At 47.8% G+C, this 13,775-nt stretch overlaps 1 protein-coding gene across 2 annotated transcripts in view; it reads right to left on the bottom strand.

The window, feature by feature from the left end:
- Positions 1-6,834: 6,834 nt before the first annotated feature.
- EPG5 (ectopic P-granules 5 autophagy tethering factor) overlaps positions 6,835-13,775 on the bottom strand; it is a 123,682-nt gene continuing 116,741 nt past the window's right edge. For both annotated transcript variants that reach the window (XM_057526387.1, XM_057526388.1), the window contains exons 43-44: positions 12,289-12,403; positions 6,835-9,831 (exon numbers count right to left, since the gene is read on the bottom strand). In XM_057526387.1, coding sequence (XP_057382370.1) covers positions 9,649-9,831; positions 12,289-12,403 — 298 coding nt within the window. In that variant the 3' untranslated portion in view covers positions 6,835-9,648. The remainder of the gene's footprint in view (positions 9,832-12,288; positions 12,404-13,775) is intronic.

The raw sequence follows: 13,775 nt of genomic DNA, 5'->3' as shown, positions 1-13,775 counted from the left end.
CTTCCTTGCATGTGCACTGGCCAAAAGCACTGGCCATTTCCCATTTGCCCGAGTGTTGCCAGGCTGACTGCAGGGTGCTGCCTTCCATCCTCACACTTGATTGTTTTATCTCCTGCAGTCTTTGGGGGCAGGGAGAGGGGGAGGAGGCATGCTTGGGACCCGGGCGAGCTGGCAAAAGGAAAGGGCCACAGAGATACGGGCCTTCAATAGGAACAAACTTTCTTCCCTCCAGAACTTTTCCAGAAGCTGCAGTGGTAATTGGAGTCACCTACAGTGAGCGTGGGGTCCTCTCTGATGCTTTCCGAGGAGATGGCATGAAGGCTGAAGGATCTTCACAGGTTAATAAGCAGGGTGGTGGGTTACAAGGCTCCTCACTGGAGCCTTCACCAGAGCAAAGGGGTGATGGTGGCTCATGGTTAACTTGGGATCCATCCAGGAACCTGTCTGAGTTGTTAAGAGGTCAATGGAGTTGGCATTTGTACCTCTTTGTGCAGGGATACTTTGGGCACCTCCATCAAGAGTCCTGTATCGTCAGGGAAGGACACAGGGGTGGTGTGTCTTATACCATCTGCTTGGTCTTTGAGGCCAGTTCCACAGCCAAGAAAAAGTGATAGGAATTATTTCTCATGCATCATTTTGTGCTAGCAGTTGGGCCAGGTGTTTGGGGATATAGAAATGAATAAGGCTGGGCTAGGTCGTGCTGCAGTAACAAACCCAAATTACAGTGGCTGAGAACAATTAGGGTTTCTTCTCTCCGTAGCTGCATGCCTGGCACAGATCGGCAAAGAGCTGTGTGCATTGTACTTACCCAGGGACCCAGGCTCCTGGGGATCCACCGGCTCTAATGTGGATTGCTGGGTTGGAGATAAAAAGAAAGCTCTAGAGGGTCTTCCACTTGGGATCATAGTTCACTGGCCAGAACTAGCCACATGCCCCACTCTCCTGGAGGGGCTGGGCAGCGTGACCCTTCACTGCACCTGGAAGAAGGGAAGCCGGAGCATTTGGGAACAGCCCTGACAACTCCACAGGAGGACTCTTCAGGGGCTCTCACGCTCGTGAGCAACACGGACTAGTAAGTGGGAAATCACGTGAGGGCATCAGTCTGCTGGGGGTGCTGTGGAGCACATACAGAGGGGTGAGTGACCCAGTCTTCGGAAGGCTTCCTGGAGGAGGGGACAGGGAGATGGTACACATTGGCCACGCAAATGGGGGAGAATGGAGGTTGGGCGGTAAGAAAAAAAAGTCATTCTAAGCAGAAGGGTCATTCTGAGCAAAGGCCAGGAGGTGGGACACAGGGTGCTGTCTAAGCAGTTGAAAGTTGCTGAAGAACCAGGGTAGAGACAGGTGTGGCTGGAGCCGAGGCCACAGCGTGGAGGCTCCTGGGTGTGGAGGGCTCGGCCCCAGCAGGGATGAGCAGCTGGAGGGAGTCAGGGCGCCCTGCACTGCCTGCACGGCTGCTTTCACTGTCTGACTGCTGCTCTGCTCCAGACCCACGACACCTTGGGGCTGGGGTTTCCACCTTCGGACCCTGGGCTCTCAGAGCAGCATTTCCCAGGTGAGTTCCAAGGATCACCTGTATCAGGAACATCCGGGATGCTTGCTCAACTCCCCATCCTCAGCACCACCGGGACCACCTGAATCACAGGCTCTGAGGGCAGGGTCTTCAGACAAATTATCCAGGGGATTTTGTCCCTAACTTTGTATTATGATCATTTTTCAAATACACACGCACAGCTGAAAAAGCAAGACGATCACCCAGGTACCCACCACCTACATTCAACACTTACTAACATTCTGCCCTATTAGCTTAATGCACAAGTGTGTGTATATGTTTATGTGTGTGTGTGTGTTTGGCTGAACCATTGAGAGTAAACTGCAGACATCACAGTACTTTACGCTTAAATACCACAGCTGTCTCCTGACAAGGGCATTCTCCTCCATAACCTCAAGGCCATTATCACATTTGAGAAAATTAACGATTATTCAGTAATATCATCGTACAGCCCACATTCATATTTCCCCAATTGTCCTTTTTTAGCTTGTTTCCAACCAGGGTCCAGTCGACTCCAGGTGATTTTTAGGCAAGATAGGTTGGAGACTCCCTCGGAGTCAGCCTGACTTGCAAGGGTGCTGGCTGCCAACCCGGTGGTCCTTCCTGCGGTGTTTGAGCTCTGGAACAGGGCTTCCTGCGGGCTGGAGCAGCAGCATTCCTCTCTGCTGCAGGGATCGGACACAGAGATGGACCATGGGGAGGCACAGTTCAGGAGGGACGGGCACGGTTCCTCTAACAATTCGCTCACAGTGCCCAGGCAGCCTCCTGCTCAGCCTCCGGATAAAGCAACTGCTAGGGGGAGAAGGGGAAGGTGGTGAGGGGACTGCACTTGACCGTCATCAGACCCCCTGGGCTCACCCCGGAGCCTGGGAGTCCTTCCCAACTCTCCCCTCTCAGAGCACCCAGATGCCGTCGGTGGCAAGCAAGGACCAAGCCACAGGCAGCAGGCTCAGTCAGCAGTGTCCTGGGCCTGAGAAGTGACCTAGGAGATTTGGTGTTTTGGAGACAGGGCTTGGCAGTGTGGTGCAGGGCAGAGCGCTCTGCGGACATGAGAGGGGCTTCTGACAGCCTGCAGCTTCCCTCTGTTCCCAGCCGCCCACCAGGCTGCTCCTGGAGGTGACCAGCAGGAGGCAGGGCGACTACTGCCCAGGTGCCTGCCCAGATCCACCAAGAGCCTAGCACACCTTCCCTGCCCTCAAGGAGCTAATAACCTAAATTTTAAATTGAGATGTAGCTCCATGAGAACCGTCCATGAGATAATATACAATGAAGGTAGGCCTGCTTTGGGACAGAAATGACACTGAGTGGGGCTGAGTTTTTACATATATACATATGCCCCCTCACCAGACTGGATGACAGAGCCAGGTGAAGGCAGGGCTCAGCCAGCCACAGGGTCTTCAGGCCAGGGACCTTACAGACCATGAGTTGGGGTCCTGAGCTTAGTCCCACCTCCAGCCTGGCACTTAGGTCCAGTTCCATGCCCTCCACAACAATACCCCTCATTTTCTGCGGGCCCCTGTGATCGTCAAAGTTCCTTCCCTTCCATGATCCCAGGTAGTTCTCACTAAAAACCCAGGAGACAGGCAAGGCTGCAATTATCCTCATTTTAAAATGAGGTAAAAGTCTCAGGGAGGAAAGTGACCTGGCCAGGGTCACACGTGTTTGTGACAGAACAGCTCTGGTCCCAGCTCCTTCCACACGCATGCCTCCTTCTCCTTCCCAGGTTCTCACATGTCTTTCCTCCTCTCCTGTGCTCCTTCCTCTTTGTCATAGTTTATGAGCTAAAGGGAGAAAACACAGTCTGCCAATACAAGGATACAGAATAATTTGGGATTGGAACTCTCTGGTTTTCCAGGGTTTGGGCCTCCAGACCTCCTCTGTCCCCAAGTCCCACATACCAGTGAACTCAGAGGGGCCCCAGGGCTAAAGATTTCCCCGGGAGAGCCCCTGTGGAGACACTCACCTCCACACCTCCACCAGAGGCTGCTGGCTGTGACCTCAGGTGGAGGAGGAGAGAGATGGGGTGGGGAAGGGGAAGGGGGGAGGAAGAGGAAGTGAAGGGAGGGAAGGTAGAGAGAGGGGCCTTAAGAAAGATTAAGGAGGACGTGTCAGGGAGCAGGTCAACTAGAGCAGGCTGAGAGATTCCAAGGTAAGTCTGGTCCAAGCCACAAATTTAGGCCATTATTAAAATATGGTGTCCAGGAGAGAGGCCAGGTTGGCCCCTCTGACCAATAGACGGGGAATGTGGGTCTATCTCCTAAAAGGGTTTAGGCTAGCAAAGGAAGACCAAGAGGGAAGAGGGCTGTCTTCAGAAGAGAAGCAGGTTTTGGAGGAAGATCTTGGCACCCTATCCTTAGGTGAAGGATTCTCATTTGCCCCATGGTGACATGGACCACTTTGGAGCTGCATTTCTTTGGGCGTTTTCCAGCAAGGAAGCCCACCTGTCTAGAGACAGGTAACCTGATTCCTATACTAGTAGGAGGTGGGACAACTTGCCTCTAAGCCACTTTCCAAAATCCTGTGATTCTGTCTGCAGAAGGAAGCCAAACCCAGACAAGGGCGCAAGGGCTGGGGAGACACACAGGGTGCTGTCCCAGGGAAATCCCAAACTGATGTAATCCCAAAGCAAATGTGCGGGCCCTCTCACCATACTTTGGCCCATTCAAGATGTGTCTTAATATAATGGAAATGAACACTAAGGAGGAACTCCCTAGCACTCCAACATGAAGTGATTTCTGGAGCAGACTGTGACCAAGCTCAGGTTGCACTGACCTCTCTGGCAGCTTGGCTGCCCTCCCAGAGGCGGCCTGCCCCCACCCAGGAACTCAGGCAGTGGAAGCCTTCGTGCAGCTTCATGTACCTTCTCCTACTAGGATCACAAGCACATTACAGACCTCAGGGCTCTCCTGAGCTCTCTGGGGTCACCAGGTGGTCCCCATCTATGCCAATTCTTAAACCCCCAAGTTTTAAGTTCTCTTTGAAACTAGAGGCCTCACCCATTGTGGTGAGATGTCACAGAATATAGATTCTACCCATTACAAGCTTTCTAATTTCACATTTTTCTTTTTGTGATTTTTGGATGAAAAGACCTGCCAACCAACTTGCCAAAAATGAGATGTCTACCACACGTAAATTAAATTTGAATCTAGTTTATTTGCAGAATTTTACTTAACCAATTCTCATTTCTTCCTGTGTCTCATCACTATATAAAAACTCATCCTTTGTACAAGCAAGTAAAATGCCAACAATGAATAAGAAGTGAATATTGCACATTTAATGACCAAAATAACTTGTGGTTTTTAAAGGCCACACTAGGCATGTGGGTAGGAAAAAAGAGCTGAACACATTTAAGAAGTATTTGCTGCCACTTGAGTGATTTAAGCCATTGAAAGAAAAATAAATCCTAAACGTCAGTGCTCGGGAGATACTACATCAGTACATTAAAAAATAAAGTTATAATGAACAACATTCCTTAGTGGTTTCATTACCCCAAAATAGGGTCAGTAGTTTTTTTTTCAAGTTATTGTCATCAGAAATCAAGAACCTATCTAGACTGAAGGAAACTTCAACTACCGCTTCTATAGGACACATGAGACCTCTATAATGAGAGAGGGTCACCACGGACCAGGATCATCACAGACCAGGACAAGGTCAGTATTAGTGCCTGGCTGGATGCCAAGAACTTTGCCCAGCACAACGCAGATGCAAATGGAAGATGACAGGAGGGAACTTTTTTTTTAAAGCATCATGCTTCTTTTCAGCATTATACTCTCCACTTTGCTTAATAAGACAAACTTAACTAAGCAGAAAATTTTTCAGCTCAAAATAAAATTTTACTAGCTCAGAATAAGGTGTAAAGTTGGTCCAAAATGCAGAGCAGGCAGTTTTGAAGGATAAGTGCAAAGTGCCTTATTGTTAGACCTGCAACTGATGATAAACCGAGCTCTGGAGCTTGACTCACCACTGACTGAGTGTGCCAACCAGAGAGCACAGCTGCTGAGAGCTGACGCTGCCCACATGTCCAGGGGAGCAAGCTTTGCTGCGTGACCCACACTAGTGTGGCCAACCCCCAAAGCAGAGACCAGGCTGAGGGCACATAACCTAAGGAGGCACACTGTCTCGGAGCCTGCAGGCGGGTGCCACCTTACATGTGTGCCCTGGGTGCCTCATTTGTTTTACCCAAGTCCTGACCCTACTATTTCTGGGCATGGCCCTTTTCTAATAACGTGGGCTAATTTGGGCAGTTTTCCCAAAGGGCAGCCCTGGTAGACATCATGGAGGCAAAGGACTAACTAAAGGCACTAGGCATTTCGTTTGATGAAGGCTGAGGGGGGCTTCCCTGGTGGCGCAGTGGTTGAGAATCTGCCTGCTAATGCAGGGGACATGGGTTCGAGCCCTGGTCTGGGAAGATCCCACATGCCACGGAGCAGCTGGGCCCGTGAGCCACAACTACTGAGCCTGCGCGTCTGGAGCCTGTGCCCCGCAACGGGAGGGGCCGCAATAGTGAAAGGCCCGCGCACCGCGATGAAGAGCGGTCCCCACACCGCGATGAAGAGTGGCCCCCACTTGCCGCAACTAGAGAAAGCCCTCGCACGAACCGAAGACCCAACACAGCCAAAAATAAATAAAATAAAATAAATGAAGGCTGAGGGCTGGGCAGACGGGCAGGGTCAGAGGTGTGATGAAGTATGAAAATGTCCAAAGGTCTGAAGGTCTGTCAGGTGGGGGCGGGAGAACAGCTCCAGCAGATCTATGACCAGCGTTACCAGGAGGCCAGTTTTAGCCCAGTATAAAGCAGAACTACAACCAAGCTCACCAATGGCCACCTGGGCTTGTCCATGAGGGGCGGGACTAGTGGCCACAGGAAAGGGCAGAGGAGAGGCTGGAGGATCAGGGCTGGGATCCCTGCTGAGTGGGAGATGGGACCAGATGAGCTTTAATGCCCCTACTGACTTCAAAAGTCATGATTCTATAACATCTGCTTCGTGCTCCAGAAATTACTCATTTCAGGTTTAAAAATCCAATAGAGGGACTTCCCTGGTGGCGCAGTGGTTAAGAACCCACCTGCCAATGCAGGGGACACGGGTTCGAGCAACTGGTCCGGGAAGATCCCACATGCCGCAGAGCAACTAAGCCCGTGCGCCACAACTACTGAGCCTGTGCTCCGCAACAAGAGAAGCCACCGCAATGAGAAGGCCGCGCACCGCAACGAAGAGTAGCCCCCACTCGCCACAACTAGAGAAAGACCATGCGCAGCAATGAAGACCCAACACAGCCAAAAATTAATTAATTAATTAAGTTTTTAAAATCCAATAGAAAACTGTGTCTCACCTTCACTCGAAAGGAAGAAAGGGCATGGACACACTCACTTGCACAACGTGGATACACTGACTGGGAGGAAGGGGGTTGGCACTTGGTTAAGAGAGGGTGGGCTGCTCAGGGGTTTTCATTTTCTGGACCCAGCTTCCCCCACCTCGAAGAACTGAGAGACTCAGGCAACCTCGAGGAGGCAGACGTGACTGTGCCAACAGGCTGATCGTGAAACTACCAGCGACTCGTGCCAGGAGCTTCAGGAACATGGAGGGTGGGCCCTGGCCCCATGAGGCTGAGCAGACGCATCAGCAGGACCTCCCTCCCTGGCATCTGTGCCTGCAGCTTTCTGCAGAGTTAGGAAGGGGAGCCAGGAGATCAGGGGGTCGAGTGTGCCTCTCTGGCCCGTCCTGTGTGAACTGCAGAAAGGAGAGTGGAGAAGAGAAGAGGTGCTTTTCATCAAGCCCAGGAAGCTGCTCTGCATCCCCATCTGAACCGGAAGCCACTGCTGGCCACGTATGGGGAAAGTCTGCACTAGTGCACCTTCAACGCCGCTCCGGCACATAGGTGCCTTGGTCTTACTGACCCAGGTATCAACATGCAGCACTGGTAACTGTCTCTGAAACAGGCCCTGCGCTCTCTGGAGGTGACTATTTTGCTAACAAAAGCTCATTATTCCTGAAAGCCAGTGGGCAGACCGGTCTATTCTTTCCCAGGAGGCTACAGCAACATTGCCACCTTCTGAACTATCTTAGTGTCATTAAAGCAATTCCTTAGCCCAGAGCCTCTCATAGGAACCTATGTGGTGAGTAAACCTTCCACTGTTAAGCGTGAGAGGAAGTACTTTTACCGACCATCTCTGATGATCAAGTTACAGTGTCAAAAAAAACATGATATCAGGCATAAAAAAATCTCCATCAACTTTAACAACTGAAATACTTTACAAGATAGTGTGATATCCCTAAAAATCGGATTCTTACCAGCTACAACCAAAGATTGATTTATTTTTTATAATTTTTACAGAGCAAGTACATTATAAATATTATAAACCTTCAAAAATTAAGATTAAACATAATTTTCTTTAAATGTAGGTACTGTCACTCAAAAATTTCATTCTAGGATACCAATAATTACATCCTCCTCAAAGAAAACAGCACACAGAATATTTCCTGTCATAAAATCTTTGTTGCCAAATCAGCCATGGAACTGTCCACAGCTTCTAAAACGTGTAACAAGGAAAGCTCTGAGATGCGTCCCTCGGAGATGGACACTTAGTGGCCTACAGAACTTGGAGGCTAACAGGGATGATCTTTACCAGAGCATTTCTGTGGGGCAGAACTGTTCTGTCCAACTAAAAAGATTCAAAATAAAGAACAGCTCCTACACACTTCCAAATGTTGGGGGAAGCACCCCAAAACGATATTTGGAAAGAGATTATCACTCAGTTAATCTATACCCCAATCCCCCTGCTAAAAGCTCTCAGTGACTAAGACATTTTTAGGTAAATAGCCTCGGGCTATAGATAGCCTGCAAACAAAAGACATGTTATGCCAGCTGGACAAACAAATCAATTTTGAGCCAAAAGAATTATGAATATGATGACAGAAGTCAAGGTGCGAATTCTGGGGGGTGGGGGGGACATGACAAGAGCAAGCAGATGGCAGCAAAACACGGCAACACTGCAGATAGGCTTTGGTAATGAATGAACTGTTAACAACAGAAGGCATGTGACGATTAAAAAACAGCCAAATTTCAGTTAAGTCTCCTGACCTGACCCAGTTTCCACCGACCAGTGTTTCAGCAGGTTTGCTAGCTTCATTTGAGTTTAAATCTGGGGTGATAAAACAAGCAGGAAACAGAGAGTCAAGTTCTCTGTCTCCGTCTCTCTCAACAGCAGGACCTTCAGATATCAAACTTGCTGTCTGGAAAGAACTGCAAATTTACACGTCTACAGGGGCCAAATAAGATGTGAATGAAGGAGCAGACTGGGGTAGGACCAAAGGGAATGTACGTCTACAGTGCACTGGAGAGAGGAAGCCCTGTCTACACTCTCAGCCATGGAGATCAAACAAACACATCTGTGCACGACATGCTCCCCACAGACCGCCAGCACGCGCCCCCGATGTAGACAAATGGCTCCCTCTCTATGAGGACACATGGCTGGATGGAAGTGGACTTGTCACCATCTCTGCTGTCCACTATAATCAGGATCAAGTGGTCACACTTCAGACAACGACTCACTTTGATTCAGCATTCTTACCTCCCTTCTGAGAGAAAAATATAATAATTTAAGCTGGTATATTTCCCCACATTTGAGAGACGCAGAAATTTTCAAAGCTTTTTTACTTTGAAGGAACACAACTGGGATTCAAAAGTGAGGGTTCAACACGATTCCCAAAGTAGTTATATCTGGCACAGGAGTCTTGACATTTAAATGAAACAGGAAAAGACAGACGTGGAGACATACGAAAGCACCCCACCTGGGGTCTCATGAGATGACTGGATATTCGGCAACTGAGAGTGGCTCTCTACCCAAGGAGAACTTCGTAAGTTCTCCTGTTGGACGAACATAAAAATTACAAAGTCCCTGGAACATTTTAAGAGCTAAGGAAACACACACATACACATGTGCACATGCACAACAATTATCTAGTGCCCACCAACTTGCATCTCAGTCAACTAATTCATTGGCCAAACTGCAGTGAAATTGAGCAAAGTTACTTGTGCAACAGCAAAGTTAAATGTAAACATAAACAGCAACAGGTTTCTCAAGAGCCTCAGTGTTACTATCGTATGTTGTCCAAATAATGCACTTCTGGATAGAGACAGTTTACAAGAAGAGCCAGGAAGCTTTTCCCATCTTGGAGGCAATGGCCAGGATGCTTTATAAATTGTGCGGCTTGCAATATCTGATCCTGGTATTCAATGTACTGCTTACTTGATGTCAAGGATTCAAGAGCATTCAGAGCCTAAAAGACATGGAAGACAAGAGGGTTAACCACATGGATGCGTATAACATGATTCCTGCAGGTGTAGCACACCTGCTGAAGTCACCTGGTGCAACTGTGAGCCTCCAGGGAAGCCTACAGAACTGGAACTAGATGTCTCAAAGGCAGGCACTGATTAACCACAAGCAGAAGGAGGCCGGCAACCCAAGCTTCTCTGGCGTCTGCCGCCTTCCACATGCAGCCTTCCCTCTTCCTGGCCTGTGCTGTTTCCCAACCCCTCCCCGCAGAGTGCCACTGCTGCAGCCCGGCTGTCTTCCTGCTTTGTCCTCCTTGCCCCAGTGCCAGCACTGCAGCCCTCCCTGCCAGGTCATCTACTGCCTCTCTTCCTGGAGACTCAACCGGAAACCACAGGCATCAGCTTTAATTTGCTGCTGGGTTTGTTCTCAGATTACAAAGTAATGTCGTACTAAACCGTGTAACTAGATGAAATTCAGAAGAAACCAGTGGTTAAGTGCTGCTGAGGGTGAATGATAAGGTTGTTCTATCAGCCAACAAACACAACGGACAGATCAAGTTCCTCTGGCTTCCGCCCAACAGAATTGACATATTCCCATGCTTCTCTTCGGGAATAAAGAAAGAAAAACATTCTTTACTTCCATTTTAATTTTTCCTCCCTTCATACTGGGAGAAGAGAAGAGAAAAAGACTGTATTTAGAGAAAACAAACAAAAAATCAGAACAATGGTTCTTGGGGGGTAGGGAGTTTTGTTTTCCAACTATACGAGCTCACCCACCCCTAGCATTCTGAGTGTGAACTGTGAAGTGCCACTCTCCTGCCTCTCATTTATGGGGACCACTGCACTAGAGGATATAGATTAAAAGAGGGAATTTCTTGGCTCAGTAAATAAGGAGGGAGAAGATTTTTTGAGATGGCAAATGAACAGGCAGCTTAGATATAAATTCCCAGGTGGTTTAAGACAGAAGTTCTGGGGTTGAAAATCAACAATGGAAGGGATTTTGGTACCAAGCTAACTGTATGAACTGTATGAACGGAGTTAATCTAAGAACAAGAATCAGTGGGAACAGGCACTCCCACTAACCATAGCGTCCTTACGTCTCTCTCTTTCTCTCTCTCCCCTTTCTTTTTTAAAAAGAACAGTCTACTTTGACAGTTTGCCTAGGAATAATCATTTTATACAAAGCTGACTTCTTTCCAGTCTGAAAACCCTGATGACAAGTATGTCATCACTTAAGTCTAAAGGAAGGCCGGCAAAGGCTGGCAAGGCCGGGGTGACCTGCCGGCCGCAGCTAGAGCAAAGCTATGCTCCAGGTGCTATTGGGCACAGGAGAGCAGACTTCTCAAATGCAGCCTGAAATGCATGGCACCGACTTCACAACCGCCCCCCGGGACACTCATCTGCCCACTTGTGACGGCTCTTATACGACATTAGGGATGCAAATGGTGGTTGTCTAATCAGCCGGTGACAAGTATCGGGTACTGTAAAAACCAAGGTGCCCGTGAAGAACCTGATTTTTTCGCTTCATCTTTGCTCTTAATACCAAGATATCACACTGTACATGGCTGGCTCAGACATGACAATGCTGCAAAAGACAAGAGCTCAGGGGTCTAAGCGTTTACCGTGTACAGAGACAGTACCACAGAGCAACAAGAGCGTGACACTGGACCCGGACAGGCCCAGTGAATCCCAGCCCCAGCCCTCAGGGACTGTGTGATTTGGGACAAATTACTTAGTCTCCTTCTGTCTCCATTTTCTCATCCACAAAACCAGGATAATAAAAGTTCGTATTGTATACGGTTGTTATGAGAATTAGAAGAGTTAAAATTTTAACTCGTTAACATCAAGTGAGTTAAAACTTACAACAGTGCCTGACATGCAGTAAGCACTCAAGAATGCCAGCCATCATTTTATATTATATACCTTTGTACCTGGCCAGGCTGTTTATGGGTGAAAATAGTTATGGGAATGGGGGACCACTGCCATGTTTTTAGAACAAACAATTTTTCACAGCTACCATTTTGTCCACGTCAGCCAACACTGGTCAACCCCCAGACTCACAAAACAGAACCACCGCCTTGGCTCCAAGTTAAAGCCCAGCTGACCTCTACCGGTCTCAAGTGTAGTCTCGTCTTCTGTGCCTGTCCCCAGCCCCAGCTTGTGGTGGGTCAGCACACAGTCATGTCATCAGAACCAAATTCGATCCTAGATTGGCTTGCCCATGGCCTTGCTTCTTCTACGAGCGTAGTAATAGGGCTCTAGGCAAGTGCCTACAAAAACTGGTTTAAAATCCGAGGCAGATACATGTGTTAACCATTTTCCAGTTAGTAGAGCCCAGCAGACGGTATGCCGTGCTGCTGCCCATCATCATCACCAGGTCATCACGTGTAAAGACTACAGGTGCCACCTCCCCTCCTCCTGTGGAAAACTTCTAGCCCTTAACCACAAAGCTTTGTACTGACCTGCTGAGCTTTCAGGGTCAGATGTAATTCAGAGCCCGGCTTCAAACGGATCTGATCCTTGGCAGGAACCTGAACTGAAAGAAAGGCAGCCATGCCTCGGGCAGCCACTCGGAACCTTAAGTGTTAGGGAGGGATTAGAAGAAGTAAATGACTATTAAAGTAAGCATTTTAAAATAAATACCGTATTTTCTATTAAAAAATAAGATGAACACATCTCCAGACCTACTGTTGTTGTTAGCCTCTTCAGGAAAACTGTAAATATGATCAAGGAGTCTTTATTTGCCCTTCCATTAGCACCACCCAAACAATGAAAACATAATTCAGTCTCAGGAATAAAAGTGTCGGCAAAGATACAGAATAACTGGAACTCTCAGCCACGGCTGGTGGGAATGTTAAAAATGGTGCAGGTGCTACGGAGAACAGTTCGGCAGTTCCTCAAGAAATTAAATATAGAGTAACCATGTGACCCAACAATTCCAAAAGAACCGAAAACAGGTGTTCTAACAAACACTTGTAAATAACTTTCACGGCAGCACTATTCACAACAGCCACAGAGTGGATACAACCCAAATGTCTATCAACTGATGAATGGAAAAACAAAATGTGGTGTGTCCATACAATGGAATATTATTCAGTCATAAGAAGGAAATAAGTACCAGCGCATGCTAAAATATGGATGAGCCTTGAAACTTTATGGTAGTGAAAGAAGCCAGACATAAGAGGCCATGTATTACATGATTCCATTTATATAAGATGCCCAGAACAGGATATATATAAAGTCAGGAATCCATCAGTGGTTGCCAGAGACTTGGGGAAGAGGGGAATAGGGAGTGATTGCTTAGTAGCTACAGGATTTCCTTTTGGGATGACGAAAATGTTCTGGAACAAAACAGTGGTGATGGTTGCAACAACATTGTGAATGTACTAAATGCCACTGAACTGTACATTTTATCATTTTTTTTTTCTGGCCACACCGCGCGGCATGCGGGATCTTAGTTCCCTGACTAGACTAGGGAACAAACCCACGCCCCCTGCAGTGCAAGCACGGAGTCTTAACCACTGGACTGCCAGGGAAGTCCCTGAATTGTATATTTTAAAAGGGTTATTAGCATGATAATTTTATGTGATGTGTATTTTACAATTTAAGTGAATCAAATCACACAGTCCTGCTAAATTCTACCACAAACAAAGGAGTACGATGTTCACTGGTTTGGACGGGGTGGCTCCCAAAGTTGCAGCCTGCTATTCCATAAGAATGCTGACATCAGAATAGTAAGAATTCCTTTCAAACCAGATAAGGCCTTTAAAAGAAAACCATGATGCAAATAGTCTTAGGAGATAAACTGGGGCTAGTGGCAAATTCTTTCACATAAACTGGGGCTAGTGGCAAATTCTTTCACACCTTGGAATTTTTAGCAACAAAAACCTGAATGTATTTCTCATTACTTATCCTTCTAATCAGTTAACTTTCACTCATCTTGACTTAA

Source organism: Balaenoptera acutorostrata, chromosome 13 (genome assembly GCF_949987535.1).
Source record: "Balaenoptera acutorostrata chromosome 13, mBalAcu1.1, whole genome shotgun sequence".
NCBI lineage: Eukaryota > Metazoa > Chordata > Mammalia > Artiodactyla > Balaenopteridae > Balaenoptera > Balaenoptera acutorostrata.
The sequence above is the reverse complement of the archived record's forward strand: the minus strand, read 5'-3'. Positions and strand labels throughout refer to the sequence as shown.